This window comes from Gymnoscopelus microlampas (genome assembly GCF_963454915.1).
Source record: "Gymnoscopelus microlampas genome assembly, chromosome: 2".
NCBI lineage: Eukaryota > Metazoa > Chordata > Actinopteri > Myctophiformes > Myctophidae > Gymnoscopelus > Gymnoscopelus microlampas.
In genome coordinates this window covers 62,109,737-62,133,394 of record NC_139939.1, presented here as the reverse complement: position 1 = coordinate 62,133,394, position 23,658 = coordinate 62,109,737, and the positions used below count along the sequence as shown (strand labels likewise).

The 23,658-nt window shown below is 41.3% G+C and overlaps 1 protein-coding gene across 1 annotated transcript in view; it reads right to left on the bottom strand.

Annotated features, from left to right (window-relative positions):
• LOC311056249 (uncharacterized protein) overlaps positions 1-23,658 on the bottom strand; it is a 41,215-nt gene that overhangs the window by 14,043 nt on the left and 3,514 nt on the right. Inside the window, exons 2-5 of the mRNA XM_084072727.1 lie at positions 22,178-22,480; positions 10,694-12,211; positions 8,222-8,231; positions 4,395-4,492 (exon numbers count right to left, since the gene is read on the bottom strand). Of these exons, the coding sequence (XP_083928853.1) occupies positions 4,395-4,492; positions 8,222-8,231; positions 10,694-12,211; positions 22,178-22,480 (1,929 nt within the window). The remainder of the gene's footprint in view (positions 1-4,394; positions 4,493-8,221; positions 8,232-10,693; positions 12,212-22,177; positions 22,481-23,658) is intronic.

Here is a 23,658-nt window from a genome sequence, read left to right as displayed (position 1 = left end):
CATTGAGCAGGTGAAGTCCAAGTGCCCTGAGGGAACCAGGGTGCCCAGCAAAGCCCTTGTGAGATTACAGTTTGCACCACAGAATTCCTACACCCGAAGAGCGTTGTGCTTTGTTACACGCTTTGAACTGAAGTATAAGGTCCAGCGAAGACAGCTCCGCGCATCTCATCCTGATGCTCACTTCTGCGCAGCATCTTCAAATGTGTGCGTCAACGCATACATCAGCTGTGTTCTCACGTCTTCGTCTTATTCATAGATGACAAGGCAAAGATCCCAGTTGGGGAACCAGGGGAGCCTGTGTCTACTGGTGTCCGAGGCAGACACTCTATCACACCATCATCAACCGAACTGGCAGCACTTGACCATGATATGACCAAGGGGAACATCACATCCTCAGTGTACATGCAACCCAATGTCCCCAGTGTGCCAGAGGGCTCTTGGTACAGTGGGAAGGTGAAGGTTGTGGTGCAAGACTCCATCTTCCAAAAGTCAAATGCCTACAGAAATGCAGCAGCCACAGTATGACTCGCGCAGGATGACCCGTCAGGACCAAAACCAATCCATTTCAAGTACAGTGATGGCGGAACAGAGCATCGCAACCTGCTGATCAAAGTTCAGCTTAGTCTGATCGCAGTGTTCAAGATGTTGGAACTGGACATGCTCATTGCCTGCAGAACAGCACCAGGCCAGAGCTGGCAAAACCCAGTCGGGAGGGTGATGGCTATACTAAAAATCGGCCTGCAGAACTGTGCACTGGAGAGAGAGAAAGCAACAGAGGAGATGGAGAAGCTGCTTAAGAGATGCAATTCGATGGCAGAGATCCGCAAAGCTGCAGAGAACAAGAATAAATATTACTTGACAGTCATATTATTAGCAGCTGCATGCATACTTTTACTCAAGTAAAACATTTGAGTACTTTTTCCACCACTGCATGTCATCACAGCTAAGAAGAACTTCTCCTCAGAGTTAAATCAACACTGAAGGGAGACACGATGTCTATTGTGATGAGCGTGTAGAACGGATTAGTAGATTCTCCGCTGCACGAGTTTTTATGACTTAATGACTTTGACTCTCAGCCTCTCACTATGATTGCCTTCAGGAGGGGAGGTGCTGTGAGGGGAGGCGGGTGCTGCGAAGGACCGGCCGTCCATTGGCTTAAACGGGGAAGTGTCCCCCATTGGCTTAAAGTAGTGAAGGACAGCCAGGACAGCCAATGAACAAATACATGTCAAATACATGTCGCGGATGACCACGTCAGAGCCTGTTTCTAGAGCAGCTTGGCAGCTGCTAAAAACCCAGTGCTGGCTGAAGCTTGGACCACTTCAGTGGCACCAGTGCTGGACACAGTGGCAGCACGGTTCAGAAGGCTAAAGGTGAAGGAGGAGCCGATCACGACCATGGATCCAGTGACAGATGCCGAGGAGGATGCTGTCATTCAGGTCAGACACCTCACTTCATAGTGTAGACCTAGTATGTTTTTCTCATGTACTTGTCCTGTCAAGCATGTATTAAATATATTGCCAAATGCCTTCCTGTATATAATATCTTCGATGTACATGCTTTTGTGTACTTTATGCAGGTCATCACCTCACTCTTCCCAGCTCTCGACCCTGCAACAGTGACCAAGCAGCAAGCAGCCAAAGATCCAAAGTTCTCTGAGTGGGAGCAGCGACACTGCAGGCAACGCCAGTATGTGTTTCAGATACGAAAATGTAGCAACACGGAATGCTGTCCAGTACCAATCCTCCCGCCTGAAAGCATGATCTGGCTTCCTGACCCAATGCCTGATGCCTCTGGTAAGAGACTTAAAGAAATTAGAAAGATAAAATATAGCAATAAATCACAAGAGGTAGTGGGACAATCATCAGAATCAAGATGCACCATTTGCCATTGTAGAATGCTTTGTAAACCATCCTCTTTAACGCAGTAACATTGAACCTGTTTTGAACTCATCTGAAAGCAAAATCGTTATTCCGTGTGTTGTGCTTTCTTGAATGAAATAGGTGACCATTACTTGACCCTGATGAGCTGACTACTAGTTTAATTGACAGACTGTTTTAATTGCAATTCAATTCAAAGGATATTTATTGGCATGAAAAAACATACCTAGGAACTAGGGGGATTGATTTAGAACTGAGTTAGTCACTGGCAAGGATATGTAGTAACTAGAATGTTCCTGCACCGCCACTGGGTTACACACGTCAAAATAAATGTTTTTGTATTCAGGCTACTCTAGCTGAGGCACTGTCAGAAACCAGCACGGAGTACACCTGTGGGAGTCCAATCCTGGAGCCCGGACACGCACTTGCATCGACCGCCCAGACCAGGCTGGCTCTCACGTGTGGGGATCCAGTAGAGCTGGCCTACTATCGGACACCTTTTGGCAGGCAGGATCTGTGCGCCCACTGTGGCGGGTCTGGAGGAGAGACCTTGCCATCACTGATGGCCAAGTTCAAAACTGTGTTACCCTGCTGCCAAGTTTGTAATGAAGCGGGGAGGAAGCATGTTGTGGCCAGACCATATGGAAAGCAAGACTGAGATCAGTTCTGCAGCCAGTGATTGTGAATGTTATGTTACATGTGAACATGTGAATGTTAAGTTTCTGATGTAGTTGAGCCAGCTACTCTACCTCTAAATGTGATATGTGGCACTACTTTATTTTGTATCTTTTACTCAGCTGTTTGTTTCAGTTGTCTGAGTCAGAATGCAGGGATGCTTTGGCAGTGTTTCTGGCAAGATGGTTTTGAACCTCCCTGAAGCCGAATATACTGCATGCATAAATGCAATGGATGTGCAATGATAGCGTTTTAAGCAGTAAAGCTGTATACTGTATATCAGTAATAGAATGGGCTTCAATGTTAAAGCTCTTAGTTCTGAATTGAGCTCATCTCATACCCTGGGGTAAAATGTTTTGTTTCCAAATCCTGGTTTAATTCATTCACCAGTCAGTATTCTTGGTTTTCCAGCTCCTCAGGCCATTGGTTAACCAGTTTGATCCAGGGATAGCCAGTAGCTAAAACATCTGCTTCAAAACACTTTATTACTTGAAGATGTTTGTTTTGTATTAATATTTTTGGTATGTGAGTGATACAGCACTTTACTTTGGTACTTTACTTAGAGTTGAAAGTACTTTACTTAGAGTTGAATTAAAACTCAAAAGTATTCAACCAGTGTGTGGACATTCTATTCAATGTTTTCTATTGCTTGTTGTTTTCAGACACTATTTTGTAAGTGCAGTGTACATGAACCATTTAATGATTTAGAAATTGGTAACTCAGGAAAACATAGAATATATTAAAAAAGAAGCATATTGATCATTGCCATAGGGAAAAAAAAAAAACGACCTACCCATTCTTCCCATGAGGAAATAAAATAAAATTCCTTGCTAACCATCATTCCCACAAAAAAATAAAAATAAAATAAAATAAATTCCCTACCTACTCAGCCCTAAAATGACAGCCAACCGGAAACCAAAGTTTTATTTTGTTAGGCCTTACCTTCCAATCTCTCATTTCTACTTTTTCCTCCTCTCTCTCTATCAGCTGCTAAAGCTGCTTTCTTTTGCATTAAAATTCAGGCTTCTGCTTCCAACCCTAAAAAACTCTTTGAAACTCCTTCCCTCCTCTCCCGGCTGGTGCCCTACGCACTACCCACACCCGTCTGCCTTCCATCCCCCCCCCCCCCCCCCCCCCCCTCTCTACCTTCATCTACTCCTCTTCCCTCCCCCTCTCTATCACACTTTTCTCCCCTCTCCCCTAATGAGGTCCTTCTCCTTGTTACATCTAGTCGCCCCACCTCATGCTCTCTAGACCCGGTCCCATCCACTCTGCTGCAGTCCACTACACCTGAACTTCTTCCCTTCTTTACCCACCTATTAACACCTCTCTGACGTCTGGTTACTTTCCCTCTGCTTTCAAGACTGCCAGAGTCACCCCCCTCCTTAACTCATCCACTGCCTCTGACGTAAAAAACGTAATTTTTTTCCAATTACCAAACCTGCCTCTGATGTAAAAAACGTAATTTTGCTAAATCATTTTTTAAAACAAGATCTCAACGTCCTTCATCTCTCGACACGACACATTCACAGTTACAAACTTACTGGTGTCTAGACTGAGTTCATATCTATATAAATATAAGTTTACATCATTATAAACTTACTGGTGTCTAGACTGAGTTCATATCTATATAAATATAAGTTTATATCATTATAAACTTACTGGTGTCTAGACTGAGTTCATATCTATATAAATATAAGTTTATATCATTATAAACTTACTGGTGTCTAGACTGAGTTCATATCTATATAAATATAAGTTTATATCATTATAAACTTACTGGTGTCTAGACTGAGTTCATATCTATATAAATATAAGTTTATATCATTATAAACTTACTGGTGTCTAGACTGAGTTCTGGTTGTTCCTGTTTGATAGAAAGAGTCCAGGTTGGATCTGGAGAATTCATCGTCACCTGCAGACTGGACTCCATTAGACTGTAATGAAACACATTAATAATAGGTTTAATAATAATAATAATAATAATAATAATAACTGTAATAATAATAATAATAACAGACTAATAAAGTTGTGATGTTTACATTTAACAGACTAATAAAGTTGTGATGTTTACATCTAACAGACTAATAAAGTTGTGATGTTTACATCTAACAGACTAATAAAGTTGTGATGTTTACATCTAACAGACTAATAAAGTTGTGATGTTTACATCTAACAGACTAATAAAGTTGTGATGTTTACATTTAGCAGACTAATAAAGTTGTGATGTTTACATTTAACAGACTAATAAAGTTGTGATATTTACATTTAACAGACTAATAAAGTTGTGATGTTTACATTGAACAGACTAATAAAGTTGTGATGTTTACATCTAACAGACTAATAAAGTTTACTAAATGTAATTAATTAATTTATAATAAATGAATGAGTCTAATTTAACCACTTATGACCTTTTATTATAATAAAAGGTTACAGATATTATCTGTTGTACAGAGTCACGTTAAAATAGCAACAATAGCCGATCTACAAGCTCACAGTGCGTCATAGTGAGCTTGTAGATCTGCTATTTCACACATGGCTCAAATATCAATTATTCAGTGGTTTTCAAAGTAGGGTACGGGTCCCCTGGAACCCCCTCAGGGGACCCCAGAGGTCCTTGAGGGGGTCTCAGGGGACCCCAGAAGTCCTTGAGGGGGTTCCAGGGGACCCCAGAGGTCCTTGAGGGGGTTCCAGGGGACCCCAGAGGGACCCCAGTTAAAATGTATTTAAATAACATCATAATCTATTGTGTACATCAGGCTGTTTGAAAATAACAGATCTACAAGCTCACAACGTGTCGCAGTGAGACGTGTTGTGAGCTTGTAGATCTGCTATTGGCAGACAGACAGACAGACAGACAGACACAGACAGACAGACAGACACACAGGCAGGCAGACAGACAGGCAGGCAGGCAGGCAGGCAGGCAGGCAGGCAGACAGACAGACAGACAGACAGGCAGAAAGGCAGGCAGGCAGACAGACAGACAGACAGACAGACAGACAGGCAGAAAGGCAGGCAGGCAGGCAGGCAGGCAGGCAGGCAGGCAGGCAGGCAGGCAGACAGACAGACAGACAGAAAGGCAGGCAGGCAGGCAGGCAGGCAGGCAGGCAGGCAGGCAGGCAGGCAGGCAGACAGACAGACAGACAGACAGACAGACAGACAGACAGGCAGGCAGGCAGGCAGGCAGGCAGGCAGGCAGGCAGACAGACAGACAGACAGACAGGCAGACAGACAGGCAGACAGACAGACAGACAGACAGACAGGCAGAAAGGCAGGCAGGCAGGCAGACAGACAGACAGACAGACAGGCAGGCAGTACCTTATTGTTGATTCATTATTTCATGTTGCAGCTTTAAGTTCCAGCTTCTTCTTCTATTAGATTATTTTATAGTTTAATTCATGTATATTATCTTAGTGTAATTAAATGTATTTAATGGTTTCATTAAATGTATTTAATAGTTTAATTAAATGTATGTAATAGATTCTATCTGTTTGTTCACGACGCTAAAACATCAACGCGCAACACAAGCTACACGCTACAGATACACAGAGGACTTCCGCTCTCACCTTTCAAAATAAAATGCATTATGTTGAACATGAACATTTTGTTGTCGCCCCCTGGTGGCCATTTAATTTCTTACATTCATTCTGTATTAGCATAGGTTCATCTTATACTGGACATTACTCAATTGAATAATAATAAATAATTGGCTTTTATAATTCTAACTGAACTGCCTGGACATTGCATTCCTTTGGTTTCCTCCTAAAACAATGATGGAGGGGAAGGGAACTGGTTGGAATAACGTGTTCCTTCCACGCGCTACGTCCTACCAGGAAAACAGAGGCATGAGCTCGGCCCTGGCCTCTCTAGGTTGGCAGAGGGAGTGTAGTGCCCAGGATTACATAGACAATTGGCACTGGGTGTAAAAAAATGGGGTTACAAAATTGTAACACACACACACACACACACACACACACACACACACACACACACACACACACACACACACACACACACACACACACACAATACAATACATTATGAATTAATTTAGTATTTCATAGTGAACAGATCTGATCTAATAAGCTTTGCATTTGTGGGATTATTTTTGGGAAAAAAAAACATCTGAAATTATTTTTAAAGGTTTTCAATTAGTTTTATATTTATGAGAAAAAATAAAATACATTATTTGGGAAACACTGTTTTAGGCTAGCAGGTTAGCCTAGCCGCTAGTTGACTTTTATATATGTGTGTGTTAACATTCCCATTCATAGCTGTAAAACAAACAGAAAACATATTGAGTCCACTCTGATGTTCAAAACAACCTAAGTATCGTTTAAATATCTGGAAATCACATTAGACTCAGATCTGACTTAAAGAAATAAAAGAAAACATGATAAAAATGTAGCCAACACAATCTATAACTATATATAACTATATAATCTATATAAGGCACAGAAGACTAGACCTAACACCAGATTGAAGCAGATAAAATAACCTCTTCATGAATGTTCTTATCCTTTCTCATAATGTGAGATGTTATGTTACATTATATTATGTTAAATTACATTATATTATGTTAAATTACATTATATTATGTTAAATTACATTATATTATGTTATATTATATATTATTATATTATATTAAATCATAACATAATGTTTCACAACGTGGGAACTGTGATCCCATGGACCCTCTTTACAAACAGACATTAGAAACAACTGACCCAAAGACAGACAGACAGACAGACAGACAGACAGGCAGGCAGGCAGGCAGGCAGGCAGACAGGCAGACAGACAGACAGACAGACAGACAGACAGACGGGCAGACAGGCAGGCAGACAGACAGGCAGACGGGCAGGCAGACAGGCAGGCAGGCAGACAGACAGGCAGGCAGGCAGACAGACAGACAGACAGACAGACAGACAGACAGACAGACAGACAGACAGACAGACAGACAGACAGACAGGCAGGCTAGGCTAGGTGGGCACTAGGGACATCTAGGCACCTAACATCCAAAATGTTAAAACATAAAATATTTGAAAAATGGTAAGTAATCATGTATACTTTACTTTACTATAATATTATTATAATGTAATATTATATAATATATAATATAATAATAATATTATATAATATATAATATAATATTATTAGAATGTAATATTATATTATATATAATGTAATATTATTATATAATATTATAATCATGATTCATGTATACTTTACTTTACTTAGAAACATTTTCCAAATATTACATTTTTTAACATTTTGGAAAAAATAGCCAATTTATATACTGAGGTTCCCACTGTTCCTTGGAAGTGTGTTAGGGTTTTTTTCTCTGTGCCTTCACACCAATGAAAGATCATTTATTAAGTTATGTGTTCAAGTGAAAAACCCAACGAGTTCAGATATTGTTATAGGAGGAAACCAAAGGAATGCAATGTCCAGGCAGTTCAGTTAGAATTATAAAAGCCAATTATTTATTATTATTCAATTGAGTAATGTCCAGTATAAGATGAACCTATGCTAATACAGAATGAATGTAAGAAATTAAATGGTACAACCTGAAGTACAGCAAATACAGCAAATCAGCAAGAGCTCTGATGGAAAACTAATTGTCCCTCTTCACAGGTATATCAGTAATGAAGGGCGAGAAGTCTTACAAACTGATTTCTAAACATGCAGAGCGTATACAATCCATGAACACAGAGTAAACATTGATGAAATGGGAGGTGTCAATCAGGTCTGTTGACGAGTGGTAGTTGTTCCACGATGCCCTTGCCGTGTGCAGGGTGTCCTCTTCCAGCGTGAGTGTAGAGAGAGGGAGGGAGACTTCTTTGTTCTTTTTGCTGCAAAACAACTCTATCTCTAGGTCCGGGGTTTTTCAGAAATATGATATCCTGTTGTTATCAGATTCATGACCTTTAAGTGTTTCTGTGTCTGCCTTCTGGGGATTTCACAATCTTTCGCTCTTCATCCACTATGTACTTAAGGGGTGTTACTGGCAGGTGCTTGGAACACATATTTAACTATGCTTCTGACCGGTCACCCACTATGTACTTAAGGCTACTATGTACTTAAGGCTGCTATGTACTTAAGGCTACTATGTACTTAAGGGGTGTTTACAATCTACGATTAATGTGTCTTCTACGTGACCTCACCTGTTCTTATGAACCTAATGAACTTAATGTCTGTATGAACCTACTGTGACCTCACTTGTTCTATCTGTATTTATTTCTATTTAGAGTGTTTTAGTCATTCTGATTTTATGTAAAAAATAAAACTATTTTGTACTATTCTACATTATTTCTCAACAGTATATATTAATTTGGGGGTCCTTGACATGGAAATATTTGAGAACCACTGGTTTAAACAACATTATGAAACAAGCTCAAACAATCAACAACACTTGAAGGTGACTCTCCACCAAACAGACTACTTCAGACTGCTTTTTTTTTGCTGCATGTCCGGAACACTTTCTCTTTTGGCGCAAATGCGCTAAGTTGCAAAAAACACCATCCAAGTTCCCTTTCTATGTAGACATTGTCTTTTTTAATAAGACAGACAATGTAAAATCCTGTGGGTTAATGATTAATCACTATCAGGAGGGTCATCAGTGCCCATAGCCTAGGTGGCCTTTCTGTGTGGAGTTTGCATGTTCTCCCCGTGTTCCCTAGGGTAGTTAATACCCTCACAAAAACATGCAGTAATCTTGGTCACTATACCGCCTCCCCCTGGCCAGCCGGGGCGCCTGATGGAGGGGAAGGGAACTGGTTGGAATAACGTGTTCCTTCCACGCGCTACGTCCTACCAGGAAAACGGAGGCATGAGCTCGGCCCTGGCCTCTCTAGGTTGGCAGAGGGAGTGTAGTGCCCAGGATTACATAGACAATTGGCACTGGGTGTAAAAAAATGGGGTTACAAAATTGTAACACACACACACACACACACACACACACACACACACACACACACACACACAATACAATACATTATGAATTAATTTAGTATTTCATAGTGAACAGAGCTGATCTAATAAGCTTTGCATTTGTGGGATTATTTTTGGGAAAAAAAAACATCTGAAATTATTTTTAAAGGTTTTCAATTAGTTTTATATTTATGAGAAAAAATAAAATACATTATTTGGGAAACACTGTTTTAGGCTAGCAGGTTAGCCTAGCCGCTAGTTGACTTTTATATATGTGTGTGTTAACATTCCCATTCATAGCTGTAAAACAAACAGAAAACATATTGAGTCCACTCTGATGTTCAAAACAACCTAAGTATCGTTTAAATATCTGGAAATCACATTAGACTCAGATCTGACTTAAAGAAATAAAAGAAAACATGATAAAAATGTAGCCAACACAATCTATAACTATATAATCTATATAAGGCACAGAAGACTAGACCTAACACCAGATTGAAGCAGATAAAATAACCTCTTCATGAATGTTCTTATCCTTTCTCATAATGTGAGATGTTATGTTACATTATATTATGTTAAATTACATTATATTATGTTAAATTACATTATATTATGTTAAATTATATATTATTATATTATATTAAATCATAACATAATGTTTCACAACGTGGGAACTGTGATCCCATGGACCCTCTTTACAAACAGACATTAGAAACAACTGACCCAAAGCCATAGTTATGATCATTTACATAAAGTTCAAACATTTTGTAAGATTATTGTTTCATCTTTAAGGTTTTAAATGGGCTTGAACATCCACCCAGTCAGTTCATAGGACAGTGTCAGAACGGGCAACTTATTGTACCAAACATACAGACACAACTACCAGAGGACTGTATTGTACCGTACAGACACAACTACCTGAGGACTGTATTGTACCGTACAGACACAACTACCAGAGGACTGTATTGTACCATACAGACACAACTACCTGAGGACTGTATTGTACCATACAGATATAACTACCTGAGGACTGTATTGTACCATACAGACACAACTAGGTTCCAGGGGGTCCCCAGCAAACATTGCAGCATCAACATCAATTCAACCACTATATTTAATTATTTAGTCATGTTGACTTTGTTTTGTCCATGACTTGCCATTGTCATACTTAATTAAACTTCATGATCATACATTTGTTCTGTATCAGCTATCATGTGTCAGCTCCGATGAAGAAAAGCCTTTTATTTTTTTAGCAGGTTTCACTCGTGTGTGAGTCCTCATGTGTTGCTTCAAAGTTTCATTTTGAGTGAACTTGTTACCACAAACTGTACAGCTGTAGCGTTTCTCTCCCGTGTGAATCCACATGTGCTTCTTTAGGTTTTGAGTTGAACTAAAGCCTTTACCACAAACTGTACAGCTGACAGGTTTCTCCCCTGTATGGCTGTTCATGTGTTGCTTCAAATTACACATTTGAACAAAGCCCTTGCCACAAATTGTACAACTAAAGGGTTTTTCCCCTGTATGAACCCTCATGTGCTTCTTCAGATTTACTTTTACACTAAAGTTGTAGCCACAAACTGTACAGATAAAGGGTTTCTCGCCTGTATGAGTCCTCATGTGTTTTTTCAAATTACACATTTGAACAAAGCTTTTGGAACACACTGTACAGCTAAAGGGTTTTTCCCCTGTATGGATCTTCATGTGTTGTTTCAAGTTACCCATTTGAGCAAAGCCTCTACCACAAACTGTACAGATAAAGGATTTCTCGCCCGTATGCGTCTTCATGTGTTGTTTCAGATTACACATATGAGCAGAGCTGTGGGCACAAACTGTACAGTTAAAGCTTTTCTCCCCTTTATGTATTCTCTTGTGCATCTCCAGATATCCCATTTTCTTAAAGCTTTTGCCACAATCTGTACAACTAAAATATGTTCCAACTGTATGAATTGCCATGTGCCTTTTCATATTTTTATGTAGACTATATTGGTTTCCACAAACTGTACAGCTAAAGGGTTTTTCCCCTGTGTGAATTACCATATGCCTCTTCAAGTCAGTTCTTAAACCAAAGCTTTTTCCGCAAAGTGTACAACTAAATGGTTTTTCCCCATTGTGAATCATCATGTGCCTTTTCAAAAGGCTTTGTAAAACAAAGTTCTTGCCACAAACTGTACAACAAAAATTCTTATCTGGTCTGCCAGTCCTCTTGGATGGAGTTTGTTTGGATTTCAGGTCCTGGGACGTCTTTTTGCGTAAAGACAATCTCTGTCCTTCCACATGTTGTGTATTTTTGTGTGGTTTCAGTTTGTTTAAAGCTGACTGATCCTCCCTGCTCTCCTTCCACTCATCACTGTCTTCAGTGTCAGATTCAGAACAGTGTGAGGAGAGGAGCTGCTCATCACAGTCCTCTACATCAGCTTGTAGCTTCATGTGTTCAGTGGAGGTGCTACAGGCTACAGGCTCAGTCTCTCTGCTTTCACTTTTCACTGCTAGTGATGTCATGTTTGATCCATCCTCCTCCTGTTCCTCCTGTTCCTCTTTAATGTGAGGAGCTGCTGGTTCCTCCTGTTCCTCTTTAATGTGAGGAGCTGCTGGTTCCTCCTGGTTCCTCTGCTCTCCAGGAGAATCCTCCTCTTTACACACAACCACATGCAGAGGTCCTGGTTCCCCCTGGACCAGACTGGAGCTGCTCTTCTCCTCCTCTTTACACACAGGGAGGTGCAGGGAGTCTAGGAGGAGAAAGACAACAGGATATAAACCAGGGTTCTCACAGTGACTTTAGTCGACAAAATGAACAAAACAGGCTCTATGTGGTATCTATGATAAAACAGGCTCTATGTGGTATCTATGATAAAACAGGATCTATGTGGTATCTATGATAAAACAGACTCTATGTGGTATCTATGATAAAACAGACTCTATGTGGTATCTATGATAAAACAGGCTCTATGTGGTATCTATGATAAAACAGACTCTATGTGGTATCTATGATAATACAGACTCTATGTGGTATCTATGATAAAACAGACTCTATGTGGTATCTATGATAAAACAGACTCTATGTGGTATCTATGATAAAACAGACTCTATGTGGTATCTATGATAAAACAGACTCTATGTGGTATCTATGATAATACAGACTCTATGTGGTATCTATGATAAAACAGACTCTATGTGGTATCTATGATAAAACAGGCTCTATGTGGTATCTATGATAAAACAGACTCTATGTGGTATCTATGATAAAACAGACTCTATGTGGTATCTATGATAAAACAGGCTCTATGTGGTATCTATGATAAAACAGACTCTATGTGGTATCTATGATAAAACAGACTATATGTGGTATCTATGATAAAACAGACTCAATGTGGTATCTATGATAAAACAGACTCTATGTGGTATCTATGATAAAACAGACTCTATGTGGTATCTATGATAAAACAGGCTCTATGTGGTATCTATGATAAAACAGGCTCTATGTGGTATCTATGATAAAACAGGCTCTATGTGGTATCTATGATAAAACAGACTCTATGTGGTATCTATGATAAAACAGGCTCTATGTGGTATCTATGATAAAACAGACTCTATGTGGTATCTACGATAAAACAGACTCTATGTGGTATCTATGATAAAACAGGCTCTATGTGGTATCTATGATAAAACAGGCTCTATGTGGTATCTATGATAAAACAGGCTCTATGTGGTATCTATGATAAAACAGGCTCTATGTGGTATCTATGATAAAACAGACTCTACTGGGGAAAGAAACGATGGTTGCCAGGGTCTGATAGACGGTTTGTAGAAGAAAAAAGTGGTTGCTATTGTGAAACTGGTGGTTGCTATGGTAATATGCATTGCTAGGATAAAACCTTAATTTTTGGGGAGTAACAGACAGTTGCTAACGTAAAACAGGTGATTGCTAGGTGGCTATGTGTAAAACAGGTGATTGCTAGGTGGCTATGGGATACGTTCCTCCGGGCTATTGGCTATCCTGTTTGTTGCAGCCTATCCTCATTCCATTGGCTCCCGGTCAACCATAGAATTGATTTAAAGCTTTTGCTATTTGCTGTTAAATCTCTCATTGGTCAATGTTTGTGTTCTTTGTTTTGATGTACAGTGCCTTGTGAAAGTATTCATCCCCCTTCACTTTTTACACATCTTGTTATATTACAGCCTTATTAAAAAAATGATTAAATCTTTTTTTTACTCAACATTCTCCACACTATACCCCATATAGACAAAATGAACATTATGTTTTAGATTTTTTTGCAAATGTATACAAAATGATGTATAACAAGACAAAATCACATGTGTATACGTATTGACCCTTTGCTATGACACTAAAAGTGTATCTGAGGTGCATCCTGTTTCCACTGATCATCCTTGAGATGTTTCTATAACTTGATTGGAGTCTGTCTATGGTAAATTAAACTGATGTGACATCATTTAGAAAGGCACGCACACGTCTCTATCAGGTCCCACAGTTAACAGTGATTGGAGTCTGCCTATGGTAAATTAACTTGATGTGACATCATTTAGAAAGGCACACACATGTCTCTATCAGGTCCCATAGTTAAGGGTGATTGGAGTCTGTCTATGGTAAATTAAATTGATGTGACATCATTTAGAAAGGCACACACACATGTCTCTATCAGGTCCCATAGTTAACAGTGATTGGAGTCTGCCTATGGTAAATTAACTTGATGTGACATCATTTAGAAAGGCACACACACATGTCTCTATCAGGTCCCATAGTTAACAGTGCATGTCGGAGCACAAACCAAGCCATGAGGTCAAAGGAGTTGTCTGTGAACCTCTGAGACAGGTTTGTATGGAGGCACAGATCTGGGGAAGGTTACCAAAAACCTTTCTGCAGCATTGAAGGTCCCAACAAACACAGTGGTCTCCATCGTTCATAAATGCCAGAAGTTTGGAACCACCAGGACTCTTCCTAGAGCCGGTCATTTGGCCAAACTGAGCAATTGGGGGAGATGGGTTCTTGGGTTCTCGGTCAGGGAGGTGACCAAGAACCCTGTTACTGAAACATATTCCCACAGCATGATGCTGTGACCACCATGCTTCTCTGTATACGCTGTGACCACCATGCTTCTCTGTAGACATGATGCTGTGACCACCATGCTTCTCTGTAGACATGATGTTGTGACCACCATGCTTCTCTATAGACATGATGCTGTGACCACCATGCTTCTCTGTAGACATGATGCTGTGACCACCATGCTTCTCTATAGACATGATGCTGTGACCACCATGCTTCTCTGTAGACATGATGTTGTGACCACCATGCTTCTCTATAGACATGATGCTGTGACCACCATGCTTCTCTATAGACATGATGTTGTGACCACCATGCTTCTCTGTAGACATGATGTTGTGACCACCATGCTTCTCTGTAGACATGATGTTGTGACCACCATGCTTCTCTGTAGACATGATGCTGTGACCACCATGCTTCTCTATAGACATGATGTTGTGACCACCATGCTTCTCTGTAGACATGATGTTGTGACCACCATGCTTCTCTGTAGACATGATGTTGTGACCACCATGCTTCTCTATAGACATGATGATGTGACCACCATGCTTCTCTGTAGACATGATGCTGTGACCACCATGCTTCTCTATAGACATGATGCTGTGACCACCATGCTTCTCTATAGACATGATGTTGTGACCACCATGCTTCTCTGTAGACATGATGTTGTGACCACCATGCTTCTCTGTAGACATGATGTTGTGACCACCATGCTTCTCTGTAGACATGATGCTGTGACCACCATGCTTCTCTATAGACATGATGTTGTGACCACCATGCTTCTCTGTAGACATGATGTTGTGACCACCATGCTTCTCTGTAGACATGATGTTGTGACCACCATGCTTCTCTATAGACATGATGTTGTGACCACCATGCTTCTCTGTATACGCTGTGACCACCATGCTTCTCTGTAGACATGATGTTGTGACCACCATGCTTCTCTATAGACATGATGTTGTGACCACCATGCTTCTCTGTAGACATGATGTTGTGACCACCATGCTTCTCTGTAGACATGATGTTGTGACCACCATGCTTCTCTATAGACATGATGTTGTGACCACCATGCTTCTCTATAGACATGATGATGTGACCACCATGCTTCTCTATAGACATGATGCTGTGACCACCATGCTTCTCTATAGACATGATGCTGTGACCACCATGCTTCTCTATAGACATGATGTTGTGACCACCATGCTTCTCTGTAGACATGATGTTGTGACCACCATGCTTCTCTGTAGACATGATGCTGTGACCACCATGCTTCTCTATAGACATGATGTTGTGACCACCATGCTTCTCTATAGACATGATGTTGTGACCACCATGCTTCTCTGTAGACATGATGTTGTGACCACCATGCTTCTCTGTAGACATGATGCTGTGACCACCATGCTTCTCTATAGACATGATGTTGTGACCACCATGCTTCTCTGTAGACATGATGATGTGACCACCATGCTTCTCTATAGACATGATGTTGTGACCACCATGCTTCTCTATAGACATGATGTTGTGACCACCATGCTTCTCTGTAGACATGATGTTGTGACCACCATGCTTCTCTGTAGACATGATGTTGTGACCACCATGCTTCTCTATAGACATGATGTTGTGACCACCATGCTTCTCTATAGACATGATGTTGTGACCACCATGCTTCTCTGTAGACATGATGCTGTGACCACCATGCTTCTCTGTAGACATGATGCTGTGACCACCATGCTTCTCTATAGACATGATGCTGTGACCACCATGCTTCTCTATAGACATGATGTTGTGACCACCATGCTTCTCTGTAGACATGATGCTGTGACCACCATGCTTCTCTATAGACATGATGTTGTGACCACCATGCTTCTCTGTAGACATGATGTTGTGACCACCATGCTTCTCTGTAGACATGATGATGTGACCACCATGCTTCTCTATAGACATGATGTTGTGACCACCATGCTTCTCTATAGACATGATGTTGTGACCACCATGCTTCTCTGTAGGGATGATGTTGTGACCACCATGCTTCTCTATAGACATGATGTTGTGACCACCATGCTTCTCTGTAGACATGATGTTGTGACCACCATGCTTCTCTATAGACATGATGTTGTGACCACCATGCTTCTCTGTAGACATGATGTTGTGACCACCATGCTTCTCTGTAGACATGATGTTGTGACCACCATGCTTCTATATAGACATGATGTTGTGACCACCATGCTTCTCTGTAGACATGATGTTGTGACCACCATGCTTCTCTGTAGACATGATGTTGTGACCACCATGCTTCTCTGTAGGGATGATGTTGTGACCACCATGCTTCTCTATAGACATGATGTTGTGACCACCATGCTTCTCTGTAGGGATGATGTTGTGACCACCATGCTTCTCTATAGACATGATGTTGTGACCACCATGCTTCTCTGTAGACATGATGTTGTGACCACCATGCTTCTCTATAGACATGATGTTGTGACCACCATGCTTCTCTGTAGACATGATGTTGTGACCACCATGCTTCTCTGTAGACATGATGTTGTGACCACCATGCTTCTCTATAGACATGATGTTGTGACCACCATGCTTCTCTATAGACATGATGCTGTGACCACCATGCTTCTCTGTAGACATGATGTTGTGACCACCATGCTTCTCTATAGACATGATGCTGTGACCACCATGCTTCTCTGTAGACATGATGTTGTGACCACCATGCTTCTCTATAGACATGATGTTGTGACCACCATGCTTCTCTATAGACATGATGCTGTGACCACCATGCTTCTCTGTAGACATGATGTTGTGACCACCATGCTTCTCTATAGACATGATGATGTGACCACCATGCTTCTCTGTAGACATGATGTTGTGACCACCATGCTTCTCTATAGACATGATGTTGTGACCACCATGCTTCTCTGTAGACATGATGTTGTGACCACCATGCTTCTCTGTAGACATGATGTTGTGACCACCATGCTTCTCTGTAGACATGATGCTGTGACCACCATGCTTCTCTATAGACATGATGCTGTGACCACCATGCTTCTCTGTAGACATGATGTTGTGACCACCATGCTTCTCTATAGACATGATGCTGTGACCACCATGCTTCTCTATAGACATGATGTTGTGACCACCATGCTTCTCTGTAGACATGATGTTGTGACCACCATGCTTCTCTGTAGACATGATGTTGTGACCACCATGCTTCTCTATAGACATGATGCTGTGACCACCATGCTTCTCTGTAGACATGATGTTGTGACCACCATGCTTCTCTATAGACATGATGCTGTGACCACCATGCTTCTCTGTAGACATGATGTTGTGACCACCATGCTTCTCTGTAGACATGATGTTGTGACCACCATGCTTCTCTATAGACATGATGTTGTGACCACCATGCTTCTCTGTAGACATGATGTTGTGACCACCATGCTTCTCTATAGACATGATGTTGTGACCACCATGCTTCTCTGTAGACATGATGTTGTGACCACCATGCTTCTCTATAGACATGATGCTGTGACCACCATGCTTCTCTGTAGACATGATGTTGTGACCACCATGCTTCTCTGTAGACATGATGTTGTGACCACCATGCTTCTCTGTAGACATGATGTTGTGACCACCATGCTTCTCTATAGACATGATGCTGTGACCACCATGCTTCTCTGTAGACATGATGTTGTGACCACCATGCTTCTCTGTAGACATGATGTTGTGACCACCATGCTTCTCTGTAGACATGATGCTGTGACCACCATGCTTCTCTGTAGACATGATGCTGTGACCACCATGCTTCTCTGTAGACATGATGTTGTGACCACCATGCTTCTCTATAGACATGATGTTGTGACCACCATGCTTCTCTGTAGACATGATGTTGTGACCACCATGCTTCTCTATAGACATGATGTTGTGACCACCATGCTTCTCTGTAGACATGATGTTGTGACCACCATGCTTCTCTATAGACATGATGCTGTGACCACCATGCTTCTCTGTAGACATGATGTTGTGACCACCATGCTTCTCTGTAGACATGATGTTGTGACCACCATGCTTCTCTGTAGACATGATGTTGTGACCACCATGCTTCTCTATAGACATGATGCTGTGACCACCATGCTTCTCTGTAGACATGATGTTGTGACCACCATGCTTCTCTATAGACATGATGCTGTGACCACCATGCTTCTCTGTAGACATGATGTTGTGACCACCATGCTTCTCTATAGACATGATGCTGTGACCACCATGCTTCTCTATAGACATGATGTTGTGACCACCATGCTTCTCTATAGACATGATGTTGTGACCACCATGCTTCTCTGTAGACATGATGCTGTGACCACCATGCTTCTCTGTAGACATGATGCTGTGACCACCATGCTTCTCTGTAGACATGATGTTGTGACCACCATGCTTCTCTATAGACATGATGTTGTGACCACCATGCTTCTCTGTAGACATGATGTTGTGACCACCATGCTTCTCTATAGACATGATGTTGTGACCACCATGCTTCTCTGTAGACATGATGTTGTGACCACCATGCTTCTCTATAGACATGATGCTGTGACCACCATGCTTCTCTGTAGACATGATGTTGTGACCACCATGCTTCTCTGTAGACATGATGTTGTGACCACCATGCTTCTCTGTAGACATGATGTTGTGACCACCATGCTTCTCTATAGACATGATGCTGTGACCACCATGCTTCTCTGTAGACATGATGTTGTGACCACCATGCTTCTCTATAGACATGATGCTGTGACCACCATGCTTCTCTGTAGACATGATGTTGTGACCACCATGCTTCTCTATAGACATGATGCTGTGACCACCATGCTTCTCTATAGACATGATGTTGTGACCACCATGCTTCTCTATAGACATGATGTTGTGACCACCATGCTTCTCTGTAGACATGATGTTGTGACCACCATGCTTCTCTATAGACATGATGCTGTGACCACCATGCTTCTCTGTAGACATGATGTTGTGACCACCATGCTTCTCTGTAGACATGATGTTGTGACCACCATGCTTCTCTGTAGACATGATGTTGTGACCACCATGCTTCTCTATAGACATGATGTTGTGACCACCATGCTTCTCTGTAGACATGATGTTGTGACCACCATGCTTCTCTATAGACATGATGTTGTGACCACCATGCTTCTCTGTAGACATGATGTTGTGACCACCATGCTTCTCTATAGACATGATGCTGTGACCACCATGCTTCTCTGTAGACATGATGTTGTGACCACCATGCTTCTCTGTAGACATGATGTTGTGACCACCATGCTTCTCTGTAGACATGATGTTGTGACCACCATGCTTCTCTATAGACATGATGCTGTGACCACCATGCTTCTCTGTAGACATGATGTTGTGACCACCATGCTTCTCTATAGACATGATGCTGTGACCACCATGCTTCTCTGTAGACATGATGTTGTGACCACCATGCTTCTCTATAGACATGATGCTGTGACCACCATGCTTCTCTATAGACATGATGTTGTGACCACCATGCTTCTCTATAGACATGATGTTGTGACCACCATGCTTCTCTGTAGACATGATGCTGTGACCACCATGCTTCTCTGTAGACATGATGCTGTGACCACCATGCTTCTCTGTAGACATGATGTTGTGACCACCATGCTTCTCTATAGACATGATGTTGTGACCACCATGCTTCTCTGTAGACATGATGTTGTGACCACCATGCTTCTCTATAGACATGATGTTGTGACCACCATGCTTCTCTGTAGACATGATGTTGTGACCACCATGCTTCTCTATAGACATGATGCTGTGACCACCATGCTTCTCTGTAGACATGATGTTGTGACCACCATGCTTCTCTGTAGACATGATGTTGTGACCACCATGCTTCTCTGTAGACATGATGTTGTGACCACCATGCTTCTCTATAGACATGATGCTGTGACCACCATGCTTCTCTGTAGACATGATGTTGTGACCACCATGCTTCTCTATAGACATGATGCTGTGACCACCATGCTTCTCTGTAGACATGATGTTGTGACCACCATGCTTCTCTATAGACATGATGCTGTGACCACCATGCTTCTCTATAGACATGATGTTGTGACCACCATGCTTCTCTATAGACATGATGTTGTGACCACCATGCTTCTCTGTAGACATGATGTTGTGACCACCATGCTTCTCTATAGACATGATGCTGTGACCACCATGCTTCTCTATAGACATGATGTTGTGACCACCATGCTTCTCTGTAGACATGATGTTGTGACCACCATGCTTCTCTATAGACATGATGTTGTGACCACCATGCTTCTCTATAGACATGATGTTGTGACCACCATGCTTCTCTGTAGACATGATGTTGTGACCACCATGCTTCTCTGTAGACATGATGCTGTGACCACCATGCTTCTCTATAGACATGATGTTGTGACCACCATGCTTCTCTATAGACATGATGTTGTGACCACCATGCTTCTCTGTAGACATGATGCTGTGACCACCATGCTTCTCTATAGACATGATGCTGTGACCACCATGCTTCTCTATAGACATGATGTTGTGACCACCATGCTTCTCTATAGACATGATGTTGTGACCACCATGCTTCTCTATAGACATGATGCTGTGACCACCATGCTTCTCTATAGACATGATGCTGTGACCACCATGCTTCTCTATAGACATGATGTTGTGACCACCATGCTTCTCTATAGACATGATGCTGTGACCACCATGCTTCTCTGTAGACATGATGTTGTGACCACCATGCTTCTCTGTAGACATGATGTTGTGACCACCATGCTTCTCTATAGACATGATGCTGTGACCACCATGCTTCTCTATAGACATGATGCTGTGACCACCATGCTTCTCTATAGACATGATGCTGTGACCACCATGCTTCTCTATAGACATGATGTTGTGACCACCATGCTTCTCTATAGACATGATGTTGTGACCACCATGCTTCTCTGTATACATGATGTTGTGACCACCATGCTTCTCTGTAGACATGATGCTGTGACCACCATGCTTCTCTGTAGACATGATGCTGTGACCACCATGCTTCTCTGTAGGGATGATGCTGTGACCACCATGCTTCTCTGTAGACATGATGCTGTGACCACCATGCTTCTCTGTAGACATGATGCTGTGACCACCATGCTTCTCTGTAGGGATGATGCTGTGACCACCATGCTTCTCTGTAGACATGATGTTGTGACCACCATGCTTCTCTGTAGACATGATGCTGTGACCACCATGCTTCTCTGTAGACATGATGCTGTGACCACCATGCTTCTCTGTAGGGATGATGCTGTGACCACCATGCTTCTCTGTAGACATGATGCTGTGACCACCATGCTTCTCTGTAGGGATGATGCTGTGACCACCATGCTTCTCTGTAGACATGATATTGGCCAGGTGATGAGCGCTGCCTGGTTTTGTCCAGACATTACACTTGACACTCAACACTCAACAGACCAGAGGATCTTTTTTTAACTCCAAATGGTCTTTCATTTTACTGTCTGGCCATTCTACCATGAAGGCCTGATTGGTGGAGTGCTGCAAGTTGAAAAATCTGTTGCCTTACCTGTTATATGTGGAGCTTCTAATTCCATCTGTTCCTCTTTGATCTGTGGAGGTTCTAGTTGCTCCAGGACCAGGATGGGACTCGTCTCCTCATGCTGTAGAGGTTCTAGGACCAGACTGGGACTCGTCTCCTCATGCTGTAGAGGTTCTAGGACCAGACTGGGACTCGTCTCCTCATGCTGTAGAGGTTCTAGGACCAGACTGGGACTCGTCTCCTCATGCTGTAGAGGTTCTAGGACCAGGATGGGACTCGTCTCCTCTTCCTCTTTAACTTCTTCTTTACACACAAGGAGCAGAGGAACATCTAGAAGGAGGAGAGAGGAGCAGAGGAACATCTAGAAGGAGGAGAGGAGCAGAGGAACATCTAGAAGGAGGAGAGGAGCAGAGGAACATCTAGAAGGAGGAGAGAGGAGCAGAGGAACATCTAGAAGGAGGAGAGAGGCTTGTGTAGAACCAACGCATTGTGTGATGCAATAAGAACTAAGACACTGGACACATTTAAGCCTTTTATTTACTTTTCATCTTAAACCCTAAACAGAAAGGTTCTTATTGAACCAGAACCAGAATCAACTTGATGGTCACATGGTCACAGGGTCACATGATCACATGGTCACATGATCACATGGTCACATCAACTTCAAATGATGGCTTTTTTATTTGTGTTAAAATTAAAATGTGTGATCTTTGTGTTGTGTTAGGCCTGCCATTGATTTTGTTTATGTTAAGGAACTACAAGCAATGCCTGTGTTAAGTTATTTAAGATGTAATGTAATGGGTTAAGGCCCATTAGATAGCCGACCCCCCCCCCCTGTTCTTGTACAAATCTTCCCCCCCCCCTTTTTTTTATTTCTTTTGTTGTACATAGTATTATATGTATGTATATATGTATGTATATATATATATATATATATATATATATATATATATATATATATATATATATATATATATATATATATATATATATATATATATATATGTGTATATATATATATATATATATATATATATATAGATATATATATATTCTTGCTGTTTTTTTATTTTCTTTGTGTAATGATATTCGAACTGTGATGCCACTATATATGTCTATGAATTGAATACCAAGGCCCTCATTGGAAACAAGTCCGCAAGGACTTTTATGAACGGACCTGTTAGACAAAGTATTTTAAATGTAAATGTGTTGTTTTACATTTTTTGCCTAATAAAATATTCAATCAATCAAAAGTCAGTGTGTTGAGTTATTTAAGATGTAATGTTAAGGTCAGTGTGTTGAGTTATTTAAGATGTAATGTTAAGGTCAGTGTGTTAAGTTATTTAAGATGTAATGTTAAGGTCACTGTGTTAAGTTATTTAAGATGTAATGTTAAGGTCAGTGTGTTAAGTTATTTAAGATGTAATGTTAAGGTCAGTGTGTTGAGTTATTTAAGATGTAAAGTTAAGGTCAGTGTGTTGAGTTATTTAAGATGTAATGTTAAGGTC